Raw genomic sequence first — 27,448 nt, forward strand, 5'->3', positions numbered from 1 at the left:
TGGTGGCCCTTGATCCATCAACCTCATGTCTAGCCTTGGCCTTGCCTCTATTTGATAAAGATCTGGCTGTATCGGGTGCTGGGGACTCAGGCCTGTAACCCGAGCTATCCAGGAAGCTGAGATCTGAGGAGCATGGTTTGAAGGCAGCCTGGGCAAGAAAGTCTGTGAGACTATTTCCAATTAAGCAGCAAAAAGCCAGAAGTAGAGCTGTGACTCAAGTGGTTGAGCATTAGTCTTGAAAGAAAGCTAAGGGACATCATCCAGGCCCTGAGTTCAAGCCTTAGTATAGCACACACACACACACACACACACACACACACACACACGTGACTAGGCCACCTGGCAGATGCAGTAGTGCACCTCTGTAATCCCAGCACTTGGGAGTCAGAGGTAGGAAGATCGCAAGCTTAGGGCCAGCTTGGGCTATGTAGAAAGACCCTGTCTCAAAATAAACAACCAACACAGGGCCTATGTCTCACTCAGTGAAGGGCCTGCCGCAGCATGAAGGATGGACGGCAGGTGGATGGCAGGGTCAGCCAGGACTGCGGTCCCAGGAACAGGGGCCTCTCCTGTAGCTCACTGCCTGCCGCCGTCAGGAAGCAGGCCTTGGGCCACCAACGGAGTCCATCTCCTACCTCCCCAACGCCCCAGGGCCCCATGACTCCCACCATCACGCAGGCACAGCCTCTGCCTCCAACCCCGGTGGGCCGTCCAGACACATTGCCGGTGAATTCCCACCTCACCTGGTGCCGGCTCACAAGGCCTGCACGGCTCACCTGCTCCCGTCCTCCTGAGCACAGCCCCACGTGTCTTCCCGTCCCCTTCGCCGAGTCAAACCTCTGCTCCCCACCCAACCGCCCGATCCACCTCAGGTCCTTTGCACTGGCCATCCCCTCTGTCTGGCATGTTTTCCTTCAGTTTGCCTCAGGACCTGCAGCTTTACTGTCCTTTGAGTCTTTACTCAAGTGTCTCATTTCCTAAATGGCCTTCCCTCACCACACTCCTCTATAAACTCACGCAACACACTATGGGCCCTGGGTCTTCGCCTGGCTGTTGTTGCTCAAGAGCAGCCTCTGCTCCATCCCCAGGGCAGAGCCAGGTGCGGAGCTGGCATGATGTCTGGGATGGATGAATGCTGAGACCCCAGTTCTGTCCTGCCGTGCCTGAGGGCCCTGGGGGGACTACAGCTGACCACTTCTCCAGCCCCCTTGCTCCCCACCTTCATCTCCGCTCAGTGACCTTGATCTTCTCTTTCTGCTAAGTCCAACAGTGAGCCGGGCACTGGCGACTCACGCCTGTAATCTGCATTACTCAAAAGACTGAGATCTGAGGATCAGGGTTCAAAACCAGCCTGGGCAGGAAAATCCAAAAGACTCTTATTTCCAAGGAACCACCAACAATCCAGAAATGAAGCTGTGACTTAAGTGATAGAGCACCCGTCTTGAACAATAAAGCTAAAAGATGGTGCCTAAGCCCTGGTTCAAGCCCCAGGAATGGTGTACATGCACATGTATGCACGCTCACAGACATCACACACATACACACACACACACACACACACACACACACACACACACACACACACACACACACACACAGAACCAGCAATGAAGAGGGTAGCATACATTACAGGTCCAGAGCTGGTAGTCAGTCATGACACTTGCATCTGGAGTTCCCTAAGCTCCCCTCCACTGCAGACACTGAACTTGAAGACCCCCCTCCACACCCCTGCTTTGCCTGAGCAGCCCCTCTGACCCCGCCTACCCAGCTGAGGCCATGCCTCCTCCAGGTAGCCCTCCTACAGTTCCTGGGGATAAAAGGCCTGCCCCCCCACCCTGTAGGCATCCTCTCTGTCCCCAGACCCCAAGCGCCTGGAAGGAGGGACAATTGCAGTGGCTACGGTCTCCCCTGACACCTACCCCTTCCCCTCTCCAGTCTTCTGACAGTGGATGGCCCCTAGGTCAATTTCACTGGGCTGAGGCTGCGCCAAGCTGGCACAGCACTTGGCACAGGCCACCTAGATGGAGATTCAACCATGTTGTGGGAAGTCCTGCTGTGTGCCAACCTTGGAACTGGCAGTGGCAAGATAAAAAACCAGCAGCAACAACAACAAAAACCCTTTCTGTTCACCTCCAGCAGCCAGGGCCGATTGCTTTGCTGCTTCTTTTCAGTGGCGGGGAAACTGAGGTACAAGGAGGTGAATTCCTCTAGCCAGGGCCCAGCGGGCACTCTGGGAGGCCAGGAGGAGCTTGTCAGGCCGGTGCCTTGAGGGAGCTTGCTCTGAGCTGCCATTACTGGGTCTTGGTCATGGGGTGGGGCGGAGGAATGGGGTGCTGGCTGTGGGGAAGGGTCCCTGCTACACTCAGAAATCACAAGCTGCTAGGCATTGGTGGCTCACACCTGTCATCCTAGCTACTCAGGAGGCTGAGATCTGAGGATCACGGCTCAAAGCCAGCCCCGGCAGGAAAGTCTGTGAGACTCTTATTTCCAGTTAACTACTAGAAAACCAGAAGTGGCCTGTGGCTCAAGTGGTAAAGCTGAAGAGATCAGGGACATTGCAAAGGCCCAGAGTTCAAGCCCCATGACTGACAGAAAAAGAAAGAAAGAAATCACAAGCCCACAGAGGTATGAACAGATCTAAGCCGTGCACACACACTTGTTTAAGACATTCAGACTCATTGCTGATGCCCCCGCCACATGCGTGGGTACACACACACACACACACGCACACACACACACGCACACACACACACATACACACACATTGACACATGCCAGCTGAGCCTGCGAGTGAGACTCCCATGCGTAGGGCACACCTTAGTACCGTGTGAGACTCCAGGCCAGCCTCACAGCCCAGAAAGCCCAGAGGAGGCTGGTCATACGGCGGAAGAACAACTTGTCCAGCACTGCAGGGCAGAAGGGTGGCCAGCCCGGCAACCAGCCTCTCTCTGTCCCTGCCCTCTAGCTCCTAACCCTCATCCCTCCAAGCCACCGGAAGCAGCCCACTCACTGCCCCAAGACAACTAAATAGCTGAGCCCACTCAGCGCCTGCAGCCCCAACGCAGGCTCCGTGGGCCCGGCCGGCTCTGCGCGCAGGTCACCTGCAGGCCTTGCCTCAGCGCGGGCCCCAGCTCCTGGGAGCCAGGGCTGGCTCTTTGAGGGTTCTTAGGTCCTCATCCCCTCTCCTGGGGGGGGTCCCTGCTTACCTGCGGAAGTGGTGGGTGGGTGCCTGGCCTGCACGCAGGCCTCCGGTGCCTCTGTTTATCCAGGCCAAGGTCTCCCCACCCCCACCTGGCCCGCCCGGGCTGGATCAATGGCTCAGGGCCATGGCTGGGTGTCCAGCCCTTGTTCGGTGTGGCCTGTGGCCCCAAGCTCCATGGGCCTCCTGCTGGGTCTGGGACGGCACTGGGACCGGGTGCAGGTAAACAGGCAAGAGGCAGATGGCAGGCACTGGCTGCCCCGCCCCTCTCCACCCCATGGGCAGGCAGGTGCGGGAGACCTGAGCTCTCCCCTGGGGCTGTTGCCTGGTGACATTCCTGCCTGGTAACAGCCCCTGGTCCCCAAGAGCATGAGAGGGGGCAATGGAGGATTGGGGGTGCAGAGGCCCACACCGGTGAAAGCAGGGGTGTATGCTGATTCGCTGACCTGCTCAGGTGAGAGCAGAGGAGCCAGTGGCCAGACAGACAGACAGACAGACAGAGAGAGAGAGGCAGGCCACGGTGTGTCTGTTTGGGGAATCTTTCAATTGCTAAATCATTCTAAAGTGTCCCACCATTGGATGGGGTCACTGGGCATGGGGACTCTTGGCCACTTGGGGCATGCCTGACCTGAGGCCGCGCTGGATTGGGGGTAAAGATAGGTTGCCCAGTTTCCAAGCCCCTGGGCAGGAAAAAAAATGAATGGCTGCCAGAATCGGTTTCACAGGGATCCAACTTGGAAATGGCAACATTGTGCTCTCTTGGGTTAGGCAGGTATGGTTCAGAGGACTTTCACTTGTGCTTCTGTGTTTTCAATGGGCTGCTAAAGAGTCCAGTTACAGGAGCTGGGAAGGTGGCTCAGTGGTAGAGCGCTTGCCTTGCATGCATGAGGCCCTGGGTTCGATTCCTCAGCACCACATAAGCAGTAAAAGCCAGAAGTGGCGCTGTAGCTCAAGTGGTAGAGCGCTAGCCTTGAGCTGAAGAGCTGAGGGACAGCGCCCAGGCCCAGAGTTCAGGCCCCATGACCGACCCCCCCCCCAAAAAAAGAGTCTGGTTACAAGTGGGGCTGGTAGACCCTGCTGGAGAGAGGATGAGTCGGAGCGTGCCCGGCCGTGGTGGGCACCAGGGCTTCCTGCCAGCATGCGGCCAAGGGGGGAGGGGCTCATGTCCCACCAGTGTGGTCCTGCAGCCAGAGTGCAGCACACCCCGACCCCGGGACTGCAGGCACGTGGGCTGGAGTGTGAGTGTGGTCTGTGAGCACGCTCTGTGCTATGGGAATGAGTGTCTGTGTCTCTGAGGTGTGTACATTGGGGACATTTACAGAATGTGTGTGTGTTTATTGCTATGCGACAGTGAGGGGTACACAATATTCTGGGAGTAGTGTGTGCAGTGTGAGGTGTGTGCAGCATGAGGTATGTACAGTGTGAGGTGTGTGCAGTGTGAGCTGTGTGCAGTGTGAGGTGTGTACAGTGTGAGGTGTGTACAGTGTGAGCTGTGTGCAGTGTGAGGTGTGTACAGCGAGAGGTGTGTGCAGTGTGAGGTGTGTACAGTGTGAGGTGTGTGCAGTGTGAGGTGTGTGCAGCGAGAGGTGTGTGCAGCGAGAGGTGTGTGCAGCGAGAGCTGTGTGCAGTGTGAGGTATGTACAGTGTGAGCTGTGTGCAGTGTGAGGTGTGTGCAGTGTGAGGTGTGTGCAGTGTGAGGTATGTGCGGTGTGAAGTGTGTGCAGTGTGAGGTGTGTGCGGTGTGAGGTGTGTGCGGCGTGAGGTGTGTGCGGCGTGAGGTGTGTGCGGCGTGAGGTGTGTGCGGCGTGAGGTGTGTGCGGTGTGAGGTGTGTGCGGTGTGAGGTGTGTGCGGTGTGAGGTGTGTGCAGTGTGAGGTGTGTGCGGTGTGAGGTGTGTGCGGTATGAGGTGTGTGCAGTGTGTGAGGTGTGTGCGGTGTGAGGTGTGTGCGGTATGAGGTGTGTGCAGTGTGAGCTGTGTGCAGTGTGAGGTGTGTGCAGTGTGAGCTGTGTGCAGTGTGAGGTATGTACAGTGTGAAGTGTGTGCAGTGTGAGGTGTGTGCAGTGTGAAGTGTGTGCAGTGTGAGCTGTGTGCAGTGTGAGGTATGTACAGTGTGAGGTGTGTGCAGTGTGAGGTGTGTGCAGTGTGAGGTATGTACAGTGTGAGGTATGTACAGTGTGAAGTGTGTGCAGTGTGAGGTGTGTGCGGTGTGAGGTGTGTGCGGTGTGAGGTGTGTGCAGTGTGAGGTGTGTGCAGTATGAGGTGTGTGCAGTGTGAGGTGTGTGCAGTATGAGGTGTGTGCAGTGTGTGCTGTGTGCAGTGTGAGGTGTGTGCGGTGTGAGGTGTGTGCAGTGTGAGCTGTGTGCAGTGTGAGCTGTGTGCGGTGTGAGGTGTGTGCAGTGTGAGCTGTGTGCAGTGTGAGGTATGTACAGTGTGAAGTGTGTGCAGTGTGAGGTGTGTGCAGTGTGAGGTGTGTGCGGTGTGAGGTATGTGTGGTGTGAAGTGTGTGCAGTGTGAGGTGTGTGCAGTGTGAGGTGTGTGCAGTGTGAGGTGTGTGCAGTGTGAGGTGTGTGCAGTGTGAGCTGTGTGCAGTGTGAGGTATGTACAGTGTGAAGTGTGTGCGTTGTGAGGTGTGTGCAGTGTGAGCTGTGTGCCGTGTGAGCTGTGTGCCGTGTGAGCTGTGTGCCGTGTGAGGCATGCACAGTGTGGGTTTGTGTGTGGTGTGAGCTGTGTGTGCAGTGTGACCCGTGTACTATGAGGTGTGTGAGCAGGGTGCGCGTGAGCGGTGTGAGGGACCTGCTCACACCTCCTCTGCAGGGCAGGGTGTCCTTTCCTCTTGCGATGGCTCCTGACGAGCCTTCGTCCCTGTCTGTCCACTGCAGGACCCAAGCTGCTCTGGGCCCCAAGAGACAAGTTCAGCCCCAGAGGGGTGGGGGCCCAGGACTGTGGGGGGCCGCTTCTCCCCACCCCAAACCAAGCAGTTGTCCCCTCCCCTGGGCCCCCTGGCCGGACTCCTCAGGCCCCTTCATTACAAGAAGCTGGGGGTGGAGCAGGGCCCCGTGTGGTTTGGGGCACAGACACCCTGAGCCTCACCAGCCTGCCCTCTGCAGGTGGGACGGCAGCTGGACAGCCCGAAAACCAGCCTTGCACAATCAGTGCCCTCTGTCCCCAGCAACCACCAGCCGTGATTGGCCCGGCCCGGGGGGAGCGGCAGGCCTGAGGGGCAGGGCCGGCCCGGAGTGACAGCAGCGTCCCAAACACAGAGCCGCAGTGCAAAGTGGGAGATACAGCTGGGCTCTTACGGGCAGAATGATGTCAGGTGACCCTTCATCCAGCGGGACTGGTGCCCTTTTAAAGAGAGTGGGTGGGGGACGGGCACCTGCACACAGGGAGAGCACCTGAGAAGATGGAGGCGAGTTCAGTGCTGCTCCCACGAGCCAAGGGAAGCTGCAGGCGACAGTGACCGCTGCCCCCGCCCGCACCCGGGTCTTCAACTTCCAGCCTGCAGGTCTGGGAGGCAGAAAGCCCTGCAGCGCTGCTCATGCATCTCAGCGGCCTTAGCTGCTCCTCCACAGGCTGCCCAGCAGACGGGCTCAGCCAGAGCAGAGCTCGGAGGGAGACAAAGTTCTTCCTTGCACTCCTCACTCCATCTTACAGGTGAGGAAACTGAGGCTCCCAGGGCCTAGCGGGACATTCCTACATCGGAGCCAGAGTTCCCTTAGCCCTGGGCTAGGCTGGGGCGGCAGGAGCCTGTCCCCAGCTTGTGTCCCAACTTCAAACCTCGCTTCTCCAGACACCTGGGAAGGAGCAACAGGCCGGGAAGGACAGGAAGGGGTGGCTAGAAGCCCAAGTTGGAGTCCAGCCCTGGCCCAAACACTATGACCAGCACAGCAAAGAATTTCCCAAAAGCGAGCCTTGACACTGGGCGCCGATGGCTCACGCCTGTAATCCTAGCTACTTAGGAGGCTGAGATCGGAGGATCGTGGATGGAAGCCAACCCAGGGAGACTCATCCGAGAGGCTCTAATCTCCAAATAACCACCAAAAACCTAGAACTGGAGGTATGAGTCCAGTGGTAAAGCTCCAGCCATGAGTGAAAAATACAAGGCCCTGAGTTCAAGCTCCAGCACTGGCACACACAAAAAGCCAGTCATAAGTCGGCTGCCACACCAGCCGCTCTGGGGCCACACCCTCCCCGCCCCCCAGCCAAGTCCTCTAAGTCCTTTACACGTATGTAATCCTTTCTTGTGGCCCGTCCCCTCCAGATGGGGAAACAGAGGCACAGCAGCCTAGATATTGCCCCAGGTGGTCACAGCTTACAGGTGGCAAAGCCAACGCTAAACCCAGGCTGCCAGGCTCTAGTTGAGGGCTGGAGCCACTGCCCCAGGGTGCTTCAAGGGTCTCTGGGAAGGAGAGGCTGAGCCCCACATATAGTGTGGGCTTTCCTAAAGGTTTGTTGAGTGACTGCGTGAGCCAAGGGACCAACGGCTGCTCTTTCTCCCCCAAACCATCTCCACCAATGGCTTTCCAAATCTGCCAGACTGTGGCTGCGCCACCCTCCCTCCCCGCCCGTCCCCGCCACACGCAGGCACCAGGCCAGGTGGAGCTCCGGGCACCCTGGCTTCCTGGAATCGGATGGGTAACTGCCCACAGCCCGCACCCGACACGGCGCAGGCTTCCTGCCGTGCTTTGGCAGGGCCCCTCCCCCCAGCCAGGTGATGGGGAGGCCCATGCTCGTGTGTGCGCATGCGTCACACCCTGGTGTGGGAAAATGTCAGCCAAGGGGATGTCCCAAGGCTGTCCCAGCGCTCAGTGCTGGGGAGAGCTGGGGCCTAACAGACACCCTTCCCCCACCGCTACCACTCTCACCCCCGTGGCTGCGGCTCAACCCCATCCTCTTGGGATCTCCTGGCCTCAATTTGAGACCCAGGGCTCAGCACCTCTGTCATTCCTGTCTCTCTAGATCTCTAGGAGAGATTCGATGCGTATTTGCTTTCCACTTGGTATCATGGATCCCGAGTTCAAGTCCTCGTTCCACGGTGTTCTAGCTGTGTGACCTGGGGGCAGTCACGGAGCCACTCTGAGCTACAGTGAGAGGAGGAGCTCCCTGGGGGGCCCTGCGGTCAGGATGGAGCTGTTGAGGAGCGGAGGCCGTTGCCGCGGCTGCCCCCAGCCCGTAGGCCTCACAGTCCCGTCCCACAGCTACTTCCCCACCCCACAAAGATCAGCGAGTTTGGAGACAGGGGTGGGATGCAGTCCCTGCTCTCAGCCCCGACTCCCAACTCTTTGTGTGTGTGTGTGGGGGGGGTTGGATCCTGGGTAGCTAGGATTACAGGTGTGGGCCACCAGCTCCAACTCCCCCCTATTTTTATTGTTACTATAACTGTCACATAAGTCAGGTAATGATACATTTCTTCTTGGCCAATGTTACCTCTTCCCTCACTCTCTCTCCCAGTTTTCCCCTCCCGTCCCCAACCATGAGTTGCATAGTTCATGTTCAACATAGTTATTCAGTGACTACCTACTCTCAACTCTTGAAACCCACTGTCCCAGGCACGGGCCAGGTTCCCAAAGCCCCCTGGAAGCCCAGGCCTCCGTGGCTAGGAAACCACCCAGCCTGACTGCCCAACCCCCCCCCCCCGGACCCCAGAGGCACAGGGGCAGCTGGCAGCTCACAGGGTCCACCAAGGTGGATGGTTACAGAAAGGACAGGAGCCCAGCCACTATCCTGGGCACAACAGAGTGTCACCGGAAGCTAAACAAGAAGAGTATCCCCACACGTGGCCCTTAGCCAGACCCATCCTGAGCCAGCGTCTGCTAGCACAGGCCTTTAATCCCAGCAACTCAGGAGGCTGAAGTAGGAGGATCTCAAATTCAAAGGTAGCTTGGGCAACTTTGCTAGACTCTGTCTTCACACTGGGGTCTCGCCCCATTGTAGAACAATGTGCCTAGCATGTTCAATTCCCAGCAGCAAACAAACAAATCCACCTTGGCCAGGCCCCAGAAGTTGGACAGTTTGAGGGCAGGGGTGAGGCCAGGAAGGAGGCTGAGCCTAGGTGAGGGTGAGGGGTGATGGCGTGGGAGGAGCAGGCAGGCTTCATGAGGGGGGGGGGACTAGGCCAGGATCACCTGGCCTGGCCGGCCACATGAGCTCAGCCCCATGAGCTCTCTACTCCCACAAACAATGGCAAGTCAAGACATCTTTCCAGAGTTGGCTGCCGGGAAGCCCAGAAGGTACTTTGCTGGTCTTCTGGTATCATTCTCTCCTGTGTGAATTTCCATCTGCAAAGGGCCAGAAGCCCTGCCCCCTGCTGCACCCCTGCATGCCCCCCCCGCCTCACCCCCCCCCCACTCCCCCAGTCAGGGTATTTCACACAGCTCCAGCCTCGGGCTCCTCACCTGGAAAAATGAGGAGCAAGACCCTTGCCTCCCAGGGCCCCTCTTTTTCAGACAGTGACAGACCCCACTTGGGCAGTATGTGGCCTGTGTCTCGAATGTAATTTGTGTTTTTTGTTTGTTTTTGCAGACAAGGTCTTGCTATGTAGCTTAGACTGGCCTTGAACTCACGACCCTTCTGTCTCCGCTTCCCCAGTGCTAGGATTACAAAGTACACCATCAAGTCTGGCTTAAATGTGTTTCTTGAAAATGGAAATGAGCTTTTTTTTTTCTTTGTTGCCGTTTTTGTTTTCTTGTCTTTTTTGTTCATTTAGCTATCTTTGGGAGGTAAGGTGGAAGGCACAGAAATGGAGGGACAGAGGGTGAGCAAATATAGCCGTGGTACTCACTATGTTGAGAATGAACTATGGAATGTGTGTGGGGGGTGGGAGGGAGACACTGGGAAAGAGAGAGGAGGGAAGGGGTAATATTGTCCCAACATAGATGTACTCTTTACCTGATGTATCTAACTGTAACCCCGTGTACATCACCTTTATAATAATAAAAATTTTAAATGTACTTCTTGGGCTGGGAATGTGGCTTAGGGGTAGAGTGCATGTCTAGCATGCATGAAGCCTTGGGTTTGATTCCTCATTACCACATAGGCCAGAAGCAGTGCTATGGTTCAAGTGGCAGAGTGTTAGCCTTGAGCAAAAAGAAGCTCCGGGACAGAGCCCAGGCCCTGAGTTCAAGCCCCAGGGAAAAAAAAAAAAAGTACTTCTTGATCCTTTTACTTGTGTGATTATTTGTTTTCAGTTAACTGGGCCACCCACAGCAAGAGCAAGATGCGGGTCCAGGAGATGAAGGAGCAAATCAAAAGGCAATGTGAGGGGCTGGTGTCCTACCTCGTCTCGTCGCACTTTTCTTGGAGCCCCTAGATCAGCCAGACCGCCCTCCCCTCTCACACACTACTTCCTGCTCTGCACCTGATGGCTCTCCAGAGTCTCCAGGGGCCTCTTGGAGCCCCTAGATCAGCCAGACCGCCCTCCCCTCTCACACACTACTTCCTGCTCTGCACCTGATGGCTCTCCAGAGTCTCCAGGGGCCCTGGTACCCAGCTGGCCCGGCTCATCTCACCTGCCCGCTGACCCCGGTGGGCCTGTCTGTCACCCTCCCACCCCTGCCAGCTGCTTCCTCCTGCCCCCTCTCCCAAGGCCCCTGATGACCCACTGTGGCTGCAGGCCCCTGTTCCGTCTCCACCTCTGTACTCAGCACCAGCTCAGGTCTCTCACCAGGCAGGGTGGGGCACAGCTGCGCTCCCTACACACCCATCCCTCTCTCACCTTCTGGGGCTGCATCGGCTCTTCCTCCACTTTCCCTGCCTGGAAAGTGAGCACAGGGGAGGAGAGAAGAGCTGCTTTTGCATAAGGGACCTGAGAGGTTATGTGTCCCCGAGGGGGTCACCAAACGCCAGCTCTGATCAATCTTACCAGTTAGGGCTTGCCTGTGGCACAGTGTTGAGAAATGTATAGCTATATTGGAGGGTCCACACCAAGGAAGGCTATGATCAGAGAGCAACAAACATCTGCTACAAGTGCGGGTTCAGGAATGCCACAATTGAATCTGGTCCATCGTAGATTGGCGGGGAGAGAGACACACAGAGAGAGACAGAGACAGACAGAGAGAAACAGAGAGAGATACAGAGCTACAGAGACAGGCAGACAGACAATTGATGGATGAATAGATAGATGATAGATGAATAGAAGATGGATGAATGAATAGATGATACATAGATGATAAATGGACAGACAATAGACAATGGATGAACAGACAGAATGGACAGATGGACAGATTAGATGGATGGACTGACAGATAAGATGGATAGATGATGGGCAGGTGGATAAATGGATAGAGGACAGGATGGATTGACAGATGGACAGATGATGGATGGGTAGAAGATGAATAGATATTATAGAACAATGTCCACGACCACGGGTAGGATTTTCCCAAGCCTAGACGTGTGAGGCCTGGTATAGATGTTCCAGTGCCTGGTCACACAGGACGAGAAAGTGATTCTTGTTAGTGGCAAAGGTGCCTCGTCACCTTTCTTGCTTTCTCTCCAGGAGGGAAGTTTACCTTTGTCTCAAAAAGTTCCCAGCAGTTCCAATCTCCCCAACAGGAATCTTAAATGCACTTTAATATTGCTTTATTTTATTTTATTCTTAATCAGTGCTAGGGATTGGACCCAGGGCCTCATGCACACTAGGCAAGCTCTCTACCAAAATCCCAGTCCAAACTCATTTTGTTGTACTTAAACATTAGTCTTCCATTTACAGAAGCAGTATTATTCTTTAATAAATGTATTTAAACAAAAAGGTAAACTGGTTTAGGAGGGGAAAATATGAACAATATGGTTGCCAGTGATCATTTTATAGATAGATGATAAATCAACAAGGACTTAATTAAGAACTACAACCTTCCCACATAATAGTCAAGGCCCCAGAGGCAACTCCCGCTTCTATTTGGGAAGAAGGCCAGTGAATTCTGAGAAGTCTGGTGCATTACCTGAAGACATACAGCAAAGAAAGTGGACCCTGGGCTCAGAGGAGCCCTGGGGACCAAGAACACATAACTTGTCTAGCATAAGGTAGGAGTTGAGACTGAACTACAATTGAACTTCTTCCACCATAAAGACCCAGGACACATGTAACCTCAAGAAGGGGGTTTACTCCGGACATGAGTTCATCCTGACCCTTGGTCTGCAGGCCCCTTTCTGGCCATGGGACTTCCTGTGTGGGGACCCCAGCCCCTCTGCAGATGCGGCTCAGCTCCCTCCCCCTATTCCTTAGGAGCCTCCTCCACCGGCACCAGGTCCCAGAACCTTGCTCTGATCCTCAGCTCAAATGTAGAATAATAAAGCAATCTGATTGGCTAGATCAGGCCTGGCCTCTGCGATTGGACAGACCTTCTGTAGCAAGGCTCCTCATAGGCTGCTAGTTCCTAGCCATTGGGTCAGGTGCCCAATCAGCTGCGAGCATGGCCTAAAAGTGGAGGCCCTGCAGCCATCAGGTCAGACTGCTCCTCCTCGCCCCTGCTCCCCAGGTGCAAACTGTAGTCTCTGGCAGACAAGAGGGGGTGGCAGAGGAGGGGTGGGGGAGCTCTGGGGAGGACAGGAGCCGGGTGGGAGGTGAGGGCTGCTGTGGGAGGAATGAGCCTCCTGCTGGGGGGGGGGGGAACCTGAGCCCTGGCCAGGTGATACCAAACACTTCATTAATTCACCCGGGGGGAACAGGGTGGGTGCTGGTGCCATGTTCTGGGCAGTGAAAAGACAACGAAGTCACAAGTTTCTCGTCCTTCTGGAGGCCCTGGTGGCAGAACACGGGAATGCCAGGCCGGGGCTCCGTGGTCATTCAGTGGGGGCTGCTTGGACCTGGGGGTTCTTTGCAGCGTAAGTCTCTGAGGCCAGTGGACAGTTCTAGCAGAGCCCCTCTGCCTGAAATTCCTGGCCATACTTGGGCCAAGCAGTCTGAGGTCCAGATCAATCCAATCCATGAGAGCAGCAAGGCATTTTTTTCTCCAGATGCTCTGTAACCCCAGCCACATCTTTCTCCCCACCCTACCCCCCCCAACCCACCCAGTACTGGGGCTTGAATTTGGGGCCCAAGGCGCTGCCCCTGAGCTTTTCGCTCAAGGCTGGCACTCTACCACTTGAGCCACAGCACCACTTCTGGCTTTTTGGTGGTTCATTGGAGATGAAGTGTCTCACAGACTTTCTTTCCCTCGGCTGACTTCCAACTACAATCTTCAGATCTCAGTCTCCTGAGTAGCTAGGATTACAAGCTTCTGGGGACTCAGTAATTAAAGAGAGAGGAGGGGTCTATATCCTCAAGCCTTTCCCAGAGACCCTGAGCAGCAAGTGGTGTCTGGCTGGCAGTGGATGGCTGACTGCCGGGCTGGGAGGGGTCTCTGGGTGGGCGTGTCCAGGGAAGCCCAGTGCCCATCTACACCAGGTGAGTAGGGTCCTGAGCCTGGAGTTCTTGGAGGGACAGATAGGCATCTGTGTTCAGGGCAAGGCCAGTGGCAGGGGCCCTGCCCTGGTGTTGATCATTAGCGCTGGTCCAGGGGGAGCTGTCCCCATCCCCGGGGCTGGAGGCAGAGACCTCCTCCCCAGCCTCAACCACTGCCAGCTCCACGAGGGACTGCAAAGCTTGTAGTTCTGGGGTTGCTGGTGTAGGAGGCCCTAGGGGCTGCAGATCCCCATCTCGGGGGTGTCCCTCCTGCTGGGTGGAAGACAGCCTCCCTTTGCTGGTCCCCCTGCCCCCAAGGGCAGTGTGTGGAGGGCTTGGGCGGCTGGGGGAGAAGAGGAGCAGGTCATCCCCTGGGGGGAACGTGCAGTAGGCATGTTCGTCCCCTAACGCGGGTGGCAGGGGCAGGAAGGGAGGTCCCGGCGGGGGCAGCTCCTCGGGCTCCCCTTCCACCCAGGGGTCGTAGGTAAAGTACACTTGGCACGCCTCGATCTCCAGGGCGTCGGGGAGTTGGAAGAAGAAATAGCCCTGGTTGGTGAAGCAGCTGGTCTGCGAGTGGCCGCTGGGCGAGGGTGAAGACACCTTATCTTGCGGTAGCAGCAGCAGCTGCTTGGCCTTGGCGTCCCTGTCCAGCACCTCCAGCGGGGAGATCTCTGGGGCCAGGCCAGCAGGGCTGAAGGATGACGCCGGGAAGGGCGAGGACAGCCATTTCTGCAGAGAAAGGAAAGAGAGGGAGGGGTTGCTCTGCATCCCTCCCCAGCTCCCTCCTTCCCTCTCCTCGCTGCCTCTGTCAGGAAGACCACCCCCCCCTTCCTGGCTGCCAACCCAGGCATATGCCCAATGGATCCAGGGCTCCCGCATGGACCTTCCTGGCTTGTGAGGCCCAGGGGTTTCTGGGAGCCTTCACAGTTAGCTGCCTCCTTACAGACCTTCCTTCGTCACGAAAGTGAAGGGGGGAAATAATGGAGCTGAAGGCCTGCCCGGTGCCAGGGACTCCCATCTGTAACCCTAGCTATTCAGAAGGCTGAGCTCTGAGGATCCACAGCTTGAATCCAGCCCAGGCAGGCAAGCCTGTGAGACTCTGACCTCCAACGAACCAGCAAAACACAAAGCCCGAAGGCCAAGTCTGGTGGCTCACACCTGTAAGCCCACTAACTCTACTCAATAGGGTGGAGAGCAGAGGATGCCAGGTTGAGGCCAGTTCTCACAGTTTTGTAGACCACAGATTCCTCCAGCAAGCCGGGTACGACAGCCTGCTCCTGGCATCCCAGATAGCTCAGAGGCACAGATAGGAGGATCACGGTCTGAGGCCAGCTCATGCAAAACCGTGAGACCCTATCTGAAAAAGTAACTAAAGTCGACAAAGGCTGGGCTTGGGCCTCAAGTAAGAAAGTCCCTGTCGACCAAGCCTAAAGCCCCGAATCACATTCCAGCACCACAGATAAATATGTTAAATGAAAGCGCACCCTAGGCAAGAGACTCTAAGTTTTAGGGCATTTTCCCCAGGATTCCAGAAAGATCCTGATGGGCCATGACAGCGGGGGTCCAGGTTGGTGATTCTACCAATCCTGGGACCCTCAGGGCACCCGCCAGGCGCCTCCAGCCTGAGCCAGAGGCCATGCCACTGCCATGGGGACTGTACTGTTTTCTTTTTTTTTTTTTTAAATGAGTGCCAGAATTGGGGCTTGAACCCAGAGCCTGGGTGCTGTCCCTGAGTTTTGTCACCCAGGGCTGGCGCTGTATCACTTGAGCCACAGTTTTTGCTCGTTGATTGGAGATAAGAGTCTCACAGACTTTTCTGCCCCCGCTGGCTTTGAACCTCGATTCTCAGATCTCAGCCTCCTGAGTAGCTAGGACTACAGGTGTGAGCCATGGCATCAGGCTTTAGATGCCGGTGAGATGGTGGTTGGTACAGAGGTGAGGCAGGTCTCGGTTCTGCCCGTGCTGAGCATGGAGCCTGCCAGGAATCCTGGCGCAGGAAGCCCAGGGCGATCCCTGCGGGGCCCCCCAGCACCTGTCCCGAGCCAGGCAGAGTCCCTAGAGCCACACACAGGAACACCTCCTCCTCCCCATCTTATAAGCAGGAACATGGAGGCACAGGGAGGTTCTATAACATGTCCAAGCCCACACAGCAGAGAAGTGGCTGAGCGTGTGGCTCAGGAGCCATTCAGGGACAGCACCACACAGCCACAGGACGGCTCACATCACGGCCCCTGCTTACTGAGGGCAACAGCCATCGTCACTGGGCAGCTCCACACTCAGGGCCGGCCGGGGGCTGCCCGGCTGCTCCTCCCTGCCCACCCCATTCCTACCTGGACGTCTTCATGCCGGGAGAAGAACTTGGAGGGGTCCGGGGTGTGGCTCCTCAACGCTGTCTTCAGCCTAGCCAGGGGAGACGGGAGAGACAAAGGGTGAGACTGGAAATGGGGAAGGGGATGTATGCTAAATGGGGGCAGGGCCAAGGGGCGGGGACTTGCTCACCATGGCCCAAGGTGCAGGCAGTTGGCCAGGAAGTAGACGGAGATGAAGAGGCCCAGAAGGCCTCCGACCGTCAGGACGGCGCTGGTCCAGGGCGCAGGGGCTGGCCAGGGCCGAGGGGAAGAGGGGAGAGCATGAGACGTGAGGTCCTGGCCAGTCTGGTCCCTGTGGCCATGCCCTTCTGGGTCTGCACCTGCCAGCGCCCCCTCCTCCACACACAGCCTCCCGGGTGCTGGCGGCTGGGCTGGGGTCCTGCGAAAGCCCGCCGGACGCTACTGAAGATGCCCACGGCCACTGGCCGGCCACGCCTGGCCTCCCCCCAGGACCAGCACAGGGTCCCAGTCTGCCTTGCCTTGAACTAGGCTTGTGACACAAAGGGGCCAGGCTTCCATGTCCCCAGGCTGGGCCCTGCGATGCCATCCTGCAGACTGGGAAGGCCCCAGGGGGCTGGGGGAAATGTGGGCACTCTTCTGCCACCCCCTACTGGCTTGGGTACCCCTGGGTGAGCTGGCATGGAGGAGGAGGGGCTCCCCAGCCCCCAGCCCCAGCGCTCCCCGCTGCTTACCCGCACGCTCGGGTTTTGTGCGGAAAGCCAGGGTCTGGCTCCAGGGGCTCCAGACGGTGTGGTCGCCCCGCTGGGGCCTGACCCGCACTTGAAGCTCGTAGGCCGTGTCTGGGATGAGCGTCTCCAGGGAGATCCACTGCTGCCTCTGCTTCAAGCTCAGCACGGAGGCTTCCTGGGGGGGCAGACGGGGCGTTGGGCCGTGCCACCCCGGACCTGGAACCACCCACCTCCATGACTGCCAGCTGCTCAAGCCCCAGGACCGCCCCGCCCCTTTCCTCACTGTACTCCGGGCCTGGCGGGGACTCTCTGCTGGCCTCCAGTGCCCGTAAGTCCACAGGGCGCCGAGTGCCAGGTAGCCCCCCAGCCACCCCCAACGCCGCTGCTCTACACCCATCCACGGCATTTGACCTGTTGGTACATCTGATGTTGTGTGAGTCCCTGACTATAGGAAGCTGGACAGCCTCCCTCTTCCATGCCCTCCCTTGTGTCAGGCACGTAGTGGGTACTCAGAAGCACAGAGTAGGTATTCCTGAGGAGCACACAGTAAGTACTGTGAGCACATAGTAAGTACTCAGGAACACATAATAGGTGTTCCTGAGGAGCACATAGTACTGTGGGCACATAGTAGGTACTCAGGAGCACATAGTAGGTGTTCCTGTGGAGCACATAGTAGGTACTCAGGAGCACATAGTAGCTACTTATGAGCTAGGTACTCAAGAAATCCAGCAAATGAAGGAGTGCAGAGGTGAATGGAAAGAGCTCCCGAGCAGGCAGCTGTCCTCTTGATTTCATGAATCTTGCCCCGGGTTCCATCTGGAACCTGCCACCAGCTGCGGCGGAGCCATAGCGGGCTGGGCAGAACCAGGCAGGATGGGGCGGGCGGAGGGGGGACGCAGCCACCCCCCCTCCCATGTGGGGCTGATGGACTTGGCTGAGATGGAGGGGCGCAGCCTGGGGCAGGTCCCCACCCCAGAAGGACAGCCCCCACGGGGCCTCGCTCACCTCCCAGCTGTGGGCCAGAGACCGCTTCCGGACTTCAAACTCCAAGTCTTGCTGGATGTAGTGTGAGATCTGAGAGACGCGCCAGGTGACGTTGCAGGTGCGGCTGTCCACGGAGCCGACCTGGAGGGCGTGGGGGGTCTTCAGGCGGACTGCAGAGAGGAAGGGAGAGCGGGCAGGCACCCCGTCACCAATGGTGCCTGGTCCGGTGCCTTCCTGCACCGGCTGAACCCCCTTCTGCACCTGCTGCCCATCCAGTGTAGCCCCATCACCCCATGCAGCCCCCCCCCCCGCCTGCCTCCCTCCTCCCAGCAGTGCTCTGCCTCCCGACCACCGGACTGAATATGTTTGGCTCCTTCCCCCTTCCCTGTGCCTACGGGGTCTGTGGTGCTGGGACATAACTGGGCCCCGGCTGGGACTGCTGCACCCTGCACCAAAACCAGCCTGAGAGTTTTACCTGAGTTCCCTGCACCGTACTGTATGTATGACTCAGTGATGTGTATTGCTGAATAAATATGTAGCTATAGGGAAAAAAGCGTGGTGACCCCCATTTCTATGCTCGTGAGATGCTGAACACCAATAGTAATGAGCAGACGTTTACCAGCATCGCCACATGCTGTGCAGCCCCTGTGACTTGGCTCAGACCCCCTTAAACAGATGGAGAAACTGAGTCTCAGGCAAGCCAGTGGTCTGCCAGTCAGATCTCACCATCAAGGTAAGGCTGCCACTTGAACCCGACCTGGATCCCGGCCTCTACCCCACCTGTCCCCTCGCAGTGGCCCCTAGGCCAGAGGGACACTCAGTCACTCAACAATCCCAGAGTACCACCTTTGTCGGGCCTGGCCCTGGTGCTCAGAAAGGAGACGTGGAGACAGACTTTCAGTCGCCATTTCAAAAAGGAGGTAGGAAGGGCTGGGGAAATCCCGGAGGACCTCCGGGAAGAGGTGACTCTTCACTGATCCTTGAAGGATGTGTGAGAATCTTCCAGAGGGGAGGGGCCTTCCAGGCAATGGGACCGGCATGTACAGGGGCTCAGAGGCCTGTGCCGGGGTTGGAGAACTGGCTATGGCCTGTGGCAGAGACATGGAGCCACAGGGGAGGGGTGCTAAAGAGGGGAGCGGGCCTGGAGTTGCGGGGTGTAGGGGTGAAGCTGACAGGGACAGACAGCGGACAGATGCCAGAGCGTGCGGTAGGCAGGGATGTGCCGCCGGGCCCCACCCCCGCCCCCGGTCCTCACTCACGATTGTGGAAGGGCCTGAAGGTCTGGGTCACCACCATCCGCCACTGCTGGCCTTCCCAGCACACCAGGCTGATGTTGACGCGGTCGGCAGCCGTCAGCCTCTGCGACTGTAACGCAGGAAGGGCAGGGCTAGGAGCTGCCAGGATGGGGGTGAGAGGGGGGACCCCGGGGCGGGGCGGGGGGAGACCAGAGGGGACTGGACAGAGAAAGTTGTCTAGCATGGACCAAGTTGTGGATCTTTTTTCCTTGATCCGCCACAACTCAACAACTGTCTGGTGAAGCGGCCGCAGACAGCGTGGGAACCCAAGGGCAGGGCCGTGTTCTAATAAAACTTTATTGACAAACACAGGTGCCGGCTGGATTGGGCCCACAGCTTCGCAGTCAGTTTCCCACCCCGCTGTAAAGCGAAGGGGATGGGGAGGATGGGCTACCTGCCCGGGGAGGAAGAGCTCCCTGCTCCCCACCCCTCACCCCCACACATACACTCTGATGTTTCTAGAAGGAAATGGCTAGGCACCCCGGTGTCCTGGGCTGCTGCCTGCCTCTCTCTCAGGCCCCCGCGGGGTCTGAGCTCACGGCCTCCCATCCCAGCCCCTGTGACCTGCACAAATCCACTCTGAACCCAGTCTTCTCACTTCCGGGCTAGAAAACGCTTCCTCCCTCTGCCCCCAGGACCGTGCTCCTGCTTTCCCAGAGCTGCGGTAAGGGCCAGATTCACCAAGGGCCAGATTCGCCGGGGTGGTGGTTATATCCCACAGTTATTGTTGTGGTAAAGCTGTTGCCAAGAATGCTCTCACACCCTGGGGGAACTGCTCAGTGACTGTTCCCACCTTATTACAGACCAGGGGGTGAGCGCACAGAGAGGCTTAGGGACCTGCCGAGGTCACACAGCAAAGAACTGGGGATGCCGGGAAAGCCTCTGCTTTCAGAGGCTGCACAGAGAGGGAGCCCCCAGGTCCCCCCCTGCAATCCTTGAGAATCTGAAAGCTGACAAATGCTGGAATACAGGGACCTGGGGGTCCCCCACTCAACACCACAGTCTTGGATGCTGGGGTACGCCCCCATGAGGATCAGCCAGGGGCTCTATAAGAGGCAGCCTGGTGCCCTGGGAACCCACAGCTTGAGTCCAGTCACCACAGCCCTGTGGCCGCGCCCAGGCTGTGTGACCTTCAGCAGGACTGGCACCTCTCTGAGCTGTTTCTTCCCTGGTTCGCAGCGAGCGGTGCTGGAGTGGGTGAGATCCGCTGGTGAGGGTCACTGCGGGGTCTTTAGGGACCTGTCAGGTGCCTGGATGCCCAGCCCCTCACCATGGCCCTCCAAGGGAGCTCCCATTCTTTACAGAAGGGGAAACTGAGGCACCAAAGTCTCCCCAGCTCATCCAAACTCTCTACTCTTCCCGACCTTGGCGGGGGGGGGGGGGGGGGGGCGGGGAGGGGAGTGGTTATTGCTGGTTTTGTGGCTGTGATTGTGACTAGGGGTGCTGTCCCCTCTTGGTAAGGAAGGCATAGTACAGTGGGAGCCGGGAGGGAGGGAGGGAGAGAGGGAAGGGAGGGAGGGGGGGCAGCCCAAGCCTGCAGGGGCTCAGGCCTGAGCCCACCCCAGCAAGCCAAGGCAATCCCTGGCTGTCACCTGCTGAATCTAGGCCCACCCTGCCTTCCCACTCCCCACCCCTCCAGGGCCCCCACTCACATCTGGATCTCCAAGGATCAGGTTGCAGGCCCAGGAAGCCCCATTCACCGGAAGCATCTGGCAGGTCACATTCCAGGGCCTTTCCAAGTAAAGGAAGCTTCTTAGGGAGGAAGGAGGGCTGGAAGGAGCCCTGGGGCTGCCCCAGGCCCTGCTCCACCCCACCCGCCCATCCCCCAGCCTGGCCCCCGCAGCCGGAGTGACCCAGATCCTCAATCCAGAGCCCCCCAAAACCCCATGGTGCTTAGGGCAAAGTCTAAAGGGGACTGTGGAATCACCAGCGGCCAGAATCAGGGCCCAAACGCACCTCGGCCTCCCTCTCCCTCTCTTCTCCTCACCCCTCCTGCCTGGGATCAGACTCCCACCCACAGGCATACGCCTCTTCCCGAAAACCCAGCCTCCCCAGCCTCGGCTCCCACAGCTGCCCCAAGGGTCTTTCGACATCACATTTTAATGAGCAGAGCTTGGGGGAAAAACAGGCCCGGTGGCTCCTGCCTGTAATCTTAGCTAAGCTGGAGGCTGAGATCTGAGGATCCCCATCACCACCAGCCAGGACGCCAAGTTCGTGAGATGCGTGCCTCCAATTAACCACCAAAAAGCCAGAAGGAGGGGTGTGGCTCGAGTGGTAGAGCACCAGCCTTGAACAAAAAAATAATGCTCAAGGCCCGCGTGCGAGCACTGAGTCCGAGCCCAGGTACTGGGACACACACCCAAAATTGGGGAGTCCCAGTGACTGTCTCCCTCCCCCTACATAACACACACGCACTGCTGCTGGAGTCTAGCTTTGGCCTAGCAAACTCGCAGCCAGTGTCCCGCAACACCCCACCCGGCTGTGGGATCCCAGGACCCCAGTGGACAGACAAGCCCCTGGTCCCGGTCCAGGGGATCAGGGGAGCAGGATGCTGTGGTCCAGACCCTGTGAGTCAGGCCTGGGAGGTCCTCGGTTCCCAGGTGGCCCGGCAACCCTCACCGTACGTCCGACCGGGCGTGGATGCGGCAGGCTGTGGCGGGCAGGCCCTCCTGGGGACTCCACACACAGGAGACGTTGGCTCTGGAGTTGTAGAAGCACGTGAGCTGGGAACGGCCTGGGACGACAAGGCGGGACGTGAGTGGAGAGCTCCCAGTGAGCCGCTCTCATGGCAGAGATGCGAGACACTGAGCCCCAGAGCCAGCAGGGCGGTGCCCGCCGCCTCCCCCCATCCTGTTACCCTCCCTCTCCTCTCCTGTCCCCTGCTGGACCCCCTCAGAGAAGCAAGTCGGGGGGGGGGGCCCAGCCTCCCCCCTCCCCCCTGAGACATGCCTCCGTCCAGTGTTGGGGGTCCTCACCTTTCACTGCTGGGGGCTCCAGGGCTGTAGTCAGAGTCAGGAGGAGCATGAGCAGGGACAGACACCAGGATGGAGCTGGGGCCGCCATTACAGCTGCAGGGTGGAGCTGGGAGGGGAGACAACACTGTGAACCTGTGCCCCTAGGGCACCTCTCCACAGGAGGCAATCAATCCAACCCCAGGGCCTTTGCACTTAAGAGTCTGTCAATTCCATACTGCTTACTCCCTTCCTTCGTGGCTCTGCTCAGGCACTTCCTCCCTAGAGAACTTCCAGGGCAAGCTAAACGGAAAAGCGCAGGCCCTGGACTTGAACCTCTATCACAGTACTGCTGTGTCCAGCCGTCAATTAATCTCTACCCTCAGAGCGCCGGTTCTGAGACCTCCCTGTGTCCCTAAAGCCATGGGTAGTGCCAACCCGATGTCATGTGTTTTTCCTACAACGAAGTTTACATTGTAAATCGGGTGCAGGCGATGAACACTGCTGTTCACCACAGAGCAGCTCGCTGGTGCAACTGAGTGTCACTAGCAGGGTGCCCGTGGCTTTTCCTCCGCTAACTCGGGGGGACTCGCTGCGGTGATGTGGGGGGCGGTGATGTGTCACTCGCCTGTGTGGGGAGGCAGGGAGGACGGCAGAGCGGGAGGCTCCCGGGAAGGGCCACCTGCCCGGGAAAGCCTTGCGGCCGAGAGCCACGCCTGGGCAGGCCCTGGACACGTGGTGGACCCGCCAGCCACAGGGCTCGTTTGCGCATTAACTACCCAATGTGGGGTTCATTCAGGACGTAGCAGGGAAGGACAGACACCCGAGCGCATCACCGTACTCAGAACCGCAGGCAATTAACATCCTGCTACTCATCTAGATCCCAAGTTGTCTGCTCAGTATTTTCTTGACCACGGCTGCCCTGGCACCTGAACTGGTGAGAACTGGAGCAGGAAATAAGGGAACACACACACACACGCGCGCGCACACACACACACACATACACACACATGAGTATATACTTGGGCACACACTATACACAGAAGCACATACGCGCACACATGTATGCACATAGCACACACACACACTCACACATGTATGCACATGTACACACTGCCAGTACATATGTGCATGGCATGTACACACACATGCTTATGCATACTCCCACACACATGATGCACACACACAGTTGACCAGGGGGAAGCAAGGTTACTGAAACTGGTTTTTTTTTGGTCGGTTCTGGGGCTTGAACTCAGGACCTGGGTGCTGTCCCCCGAGCTTCTTCTTTGCTCAAGGCTAGCACGTGAGCCACGGTGCCACTTCTGACCTTTTCTGTGTATATGGTACAGAGGACTGGAACCCAGGGCTTCATGCCTGGGAGGCAAGCACTGTACCACTAGGCCATTTCCCCGGCCCAAAGTGACTGAATAAGCCAGCAAAGGCCTAGTGTGAGGAAAGCCAGCAGGCAGGAATGAAGGAGTGGTAAGGGCAGGGTGCGGCTGCTCTTAGACCAGAAGCCCCGCCGGCGACAGACAGGAGCCCGCAGGACAGGACGCAGCTGTGGGGTGGGCTCTGTGAGCCAGCAGGATGTTTCTGGAAGGCAAATCTTTGTTCCAGCCGCTCTCTGGAGGTGAGCGGGCTGCCTAGGTCAGCCCCACGCCCCCAGAACAGACCCCGACCAGAGGGGCAGCAGCCAGCAGGGGCGTGGCCCCTCCAGGCCAGGGGGCCGCGCTAGCCCACTGGGGAGGCGGAGGGGCTGGAGGGCCCTTCCCACTGGGATTCAACAACTGTGCTCACAGATGGGGCGGGTGCTTGTAGCACAGTTCCTAAAGTTCAGCTTTGCAACTGATGCTGGCGGCATTAAGCAAATTGCAAGAAACAAGGGCTGAGCTCTGCAGAGAAATGGGGAGATAAGGAAGAGCAATGGCCTGGCAGTCTGGGAGCATTTTCACTGGAGGTCGGAACTCTACCACATGAGTCACACCCCGATAGTTCTTGCTTTGGTTTTTGGTTGGTTGGTTTTGGGGTGCCAGTCCCGCGGCTTGAACTCAGGGCCTGGGCGCTGTCCCCGAGCTTCTGTACTCAAGACTAACACTCTACCACTCGCAGTAGCAGAGCACAAGGCCCCGAGCTCAAGCCCTGTTACCAGCACAAAGCAAACCAACCAAGCAACGAACCAAAGAACCCCAGCAAACCAAAAACCTGACCAACAATGACATGGGAGGCAAGGAGTTACCAAAGAATGAAAATCAAAGCAGGTCACCCAGAGGTTTGTAGCCTATGTCAAAATAAACAGATACACTCAACTCTTCACACACACACACACACACACACACACACACACACACACACACACACAAATGGGGGTCAGGGAGATGAGAAAATAAAGCCTGTCAAAGACAAAGAAATAAAAAAAATGAGACAGATATTACGTCTTGAGCACCACCCAGCAAAGGGAAGCGCTATGCTGAGTCCCATCTGCCTCTGCCTGTCAATAAGCCTCTGGCCCGCTGCTCACCTGTGTAACCCCAGACTTTGCATCCCAGACCGACCGTTCTGGACTTGAACTCAGCCTGTACCCCATAACATCGCTGCTACCCTGGGACCTCCTCCGGACCACAGCACCGACCGCACCCTAGCCTCTACTACAAACTTGGCACAGCCATGACATCGTCTGTCAGAAAGGCTCTTACCACTCCCATTCCACCCGGGGAAACTGAGGCACAAAGAAGCTGAGCACTGCCCGAGGTCACAAAAGAAGTAGATGGGGGAATCTGAAGCAGGCAGGACCCCCTCGCGTCCACTAATGACATTCCTCGTGATGGCGCATGAGCTGGTGAACGGTGACCATGTTCTAACGACCATACCAGCTGTGCCCGGTGGAAACCTACTGTGTGCTCAGGACCTACTGTGTGCTGGGTCCCCTGCCCACTGCTTTATGCATACGAGCCCCTCTCCTCTGCCTGCTGTTCCCAGTGTCCCCAGTAGGAGGAGACTGAGGGACTGGGGTCATAGTCAGAGCTGGGATCCCATCCAGGGCTCCACCCCAGGGCCCACAGACTTGTGCCTTAGGGAATCAGGGCCCCGCAGGTCAGCTGAGCAGTACTACTTGTCCTAGAGATCAGAGAGGGGTGCTTGGGTTGTGTGTGCTTTCTCCTGGGCCCCCCCAGCCAGGTAAGAGCCCCCCCAAAGTACAGAGGACCCAAACTCATGGGTCACGTTGCCGTTCCCAGGCACTGGGGGGCTGTTGCCCAAAACGGGCCCGGCTATCACAGTGACCTTATTCTTAGGAGGGACCAGGGTCTAACCCCAGGGGAGAGGAAGGGGACAAAGACGTGAAAGAGGAGAAACCTCGAGAGTCCCTCCCCCACATTGGGGCAGAAGGGGCACAGGGGGGCACACCCAGGTGCCCGCAACAAGGAGAGGAGAACATGGAAGTTTCCAGATGGTGACCAGACTGGGAGGGGTCCTAGCGGCCACAGAGGGTGTGCCTTCTTGCTGCAAAGGGGAAACCGAGTCTCAGGGCACTGCTCAGAGCCCCAGAGCGAGGGGTGCCAGCTGCGGGGGGGCAGACAAACACTGCCACAGGCCTCACCCACTGCCCTTCGTCACTACAGACCGACGGCCATCCGCAGACTCACCGCCGTGTCCCCTCGAAGATCACCACACACACACACCCAACCCAGGTCAGGCGTCAGCGTCCCCCCCCCCCGGCTCACACTGCTCAAACTGGGTCACCCAGTTTCCAGGGTGACTGCGGTGGTGGTGATCAATGCCAGCGCCGCCCGACACCCACTATCTCCATCCCCCGAACGTCCCGGCACTGAGCTCAGAGCAGCCGCCTCTTCCCGGCCCTCCCTGACACACACAGGCAGACGCGCACACGCATGCGCGCACACACACACATGCACACGCAGTGCTGGCCTCCCCAGTCCCCAGGGGCCATGAGCAGATGGGGAGGGGGGGGGAGGCTTCAGACCCCGGAGAGACCCAGCCTGAGCCCCAAGTCCTGAGCAGAGCTCCTGCCTGAGCCGTGACCTGCCAGCTCAGTGACACATCCAGGCTCAGGGTCTGGATTCTGGGGTCCCCGGCAGGACCCCAGAGACCCATCACATGCCGGCTTCATAGCCGGGTCTCCCAGGGGACCCCTTTCTCCTCCCTTGCCCACAGCCTCCTAACAAGGACTCGACAGGTGCCCCGCCAGGCGGGAGCCCCCCCACCCACCCCGTGCCCACAGCCCGCCGCCTACCTCCTTTCCCAGCTGGGTTACCCCGTCCCCCAAGGGTTGGGGAAGATTCTCACCCCAGGGGTGCCCCCAAGGGGGTAGCCTGGCCCAGGCAAGCGGGGACAGCAGCAGCACCCCATCTCCGGGGGTGGGGGGAAGGTTTCTAAAGGAAGACTTAGGGAGGGAGGCTCAGGCAGAAACTGCTGGGGGGGGGGGACCCGAGTCTCCCCGGTGACCTTTGCTCCCGCCCTGGGTGCGGGGCGGGGGAGGGGGGGTGCCGGGCGGGCTGAGCGGGCATCACCTGGCTGAGACATGGGGCCGTGCTGGCGCGCTCTCTCCGGGCCTCCCTGCTGCCGGCTCCGTGGCCATGTCCGCTCGGCAGCCCAGGTAGCAGCGAAGACTGAAACCCCAGGGCGAGCCCACTTCCTGTGCAGGGGACCAGGGCCAAGGTCGGGGTGACAGGACGGTGAGGCGGCATGAAACTCCCGCCGCTCCCAGGGGCCCCTCCGATATCATCTTCCTCCCACGCTGGGGGTGTGGCCGCTCACTCACACAGGGAAGGAGGGGAGACAGGCCCTCCTCCCCCACCCCACCACACACGGGCCACCCAGGCCTCATCTGCCACGGGGTCACACGCACACTAGCCCCCAGGCCCCCCTCCCACAGAGGCCTACCCTCCACCAGGCAGTGTCAGTCCATCCCGCAAAGATGGCCAGTTGTCACCAGCCTTCCAGGAAACCCCTCATTCTATTTAGTGCTCAGTGATGGTGTTAGGGCTTGGTGAGCAATTTGGTGATCACTTAACATTTCAGAACCTTTCTTTAAGGGCTGACATGATTAAGATGTATTGGACCAAAACACTGAGTTGTTGAATTGATCTCTTTTCTTTTCTTTTTCTTTTTCTTTTCTTTTCTTTTTTTTTGCCAGTCCTGGAGCTTGAACTCAGGGCCTGGGCGCTATCCCTGAGCTGCTTTTGCTCAAGGATAGCACTCTACCACTTGAGCCACAGCGCCACTTTCCTACTTTCAGCTTTTTCTGCTTATGTGGTCCTAAGGAATTGGACCAGGGCTTCATGCATGCTAGGCAAGCGCTCTACCACTTGAACCACAGCGCCACTTCCAAAGATAATTTAAAAAGAAGGAGGAGGAGAAGGAAGAGGAAGAGCAGAAGCACCTTCTTCATCCCTCAGCAGTTCCAAATCTTCTGCTTTTCCTCTTTCTGGGGGGTTGGAGGTGCTGCTCACTGGTTTTAATTTAATGAAAAACATTGATATCTCTTTAGGAAAATGTGTGTCTGTTCATGTCTACTGAGGACCCGGGCCATAGACAGTACAGTGCCATCCAGGTCTCCGCTCTCT

At 58.0% G+C, this 27,448-nt stretch overlaps 2 protein-coding genes across 3 annotated transcripts in view; both read right to left on the reverse strand.

The window, feature by feature from the left end:
- Window positions 1–3,667, reverse strand: part of Tmprss6 (transmembrane serine protease 6) — a 30,662-nt gene extending 26,995 nt beyond the window's left edge. Inside the window, exon 1 of one of the 2 annotated variants that reach the window (XM_069999445.1) lies at window positions 3,646–3,667. The gene's annotated coding sequence lies outside the window, so the exon portion shown is untranslated. Of the gene's footprint in view, window positions 1–3,206; window positions 3,395–3,645 lie in introns of those variants that run through there. The other variant, XM_069999444.1, reaches the window with a different exon arrangement.
- Window positions 3,668–13,200: 9,533 nt separating this feature from the next.
- On the reverse strand, window positions 13,201–26,571 carry Il2rb (interleukin 2 receptor subunit beta). The gene is made up of 10 exons (XM_069999447.1): window positions 26,393–26,571; window positions 21,891–21,996; window positions 21,535–21,649; window positions 20,568–20,646; window positions 18,880–18,985; window positions 17,642–17,790; window positions 16,640–16,811; window positions 16,078–16,177; window positions 15,909–15,978; window positions 13,201–14,307 (listed from the first exon to the last, which is right to left on the reverse strand). Exons 1-10 carry the CDS (start codon window positions 26,567–26,569, stop codon window positions 13,573–13,575), a joined length of 1,809 nt encoding a protein of 602 aa, XP_069855548.1. The 5' UTR covers window positions 26,570–26,571; the 3' UTR covers window positions 13,201–13,572.
- Window positions 26,572–27,448: the final 877 nt, after the last annotated feature.

This window comes from Dipodomys merriami, unplaced genomic scaffold (genome assembly GCF_024711535.1).
Source record: "Dipodomys merriami isolate MVZ:Mamm:240054 unplaced genomic scaffold, mDipMer1.0.p SCAF_55, whole genome shotgun sequence".
Classification (NCBI taxonomy): Eukaryota; Metazoa; Chordata; class Mammalia; order Rodentia; family Heteromyidae; genus Dipodomys; species Dipodomys merriami.

What these genes read in the sequence shown, in the direction of transcription:
- Il2rb (XM_069999447.1), bottom strand. Translation starts at nt 26,569, where the DNA reads ATGCCGCCTCACCGTCCTGTCACCCCGACCTTGGCCCTGGTCCCCTGC. An exon ending in GGAGCCCCCAGCAGTGAAAG is followed by an intron (nt 21,650 to 21,890) that starts GTGAGGACCCCC and finishes TTGTCGTCCCAG; the next exon opens with GCCGTTCCCAGCTCACGTGC. An exon ending in CTCTGGCCCACAGCTGGGAG is followed by an intron (nt 16,812 to 17,641) that starts GTGAGCGAGGCC and finishes CTGCCCCCCCAG; the next exon opens with GAAGCCTCCGTGCTGAGCTT.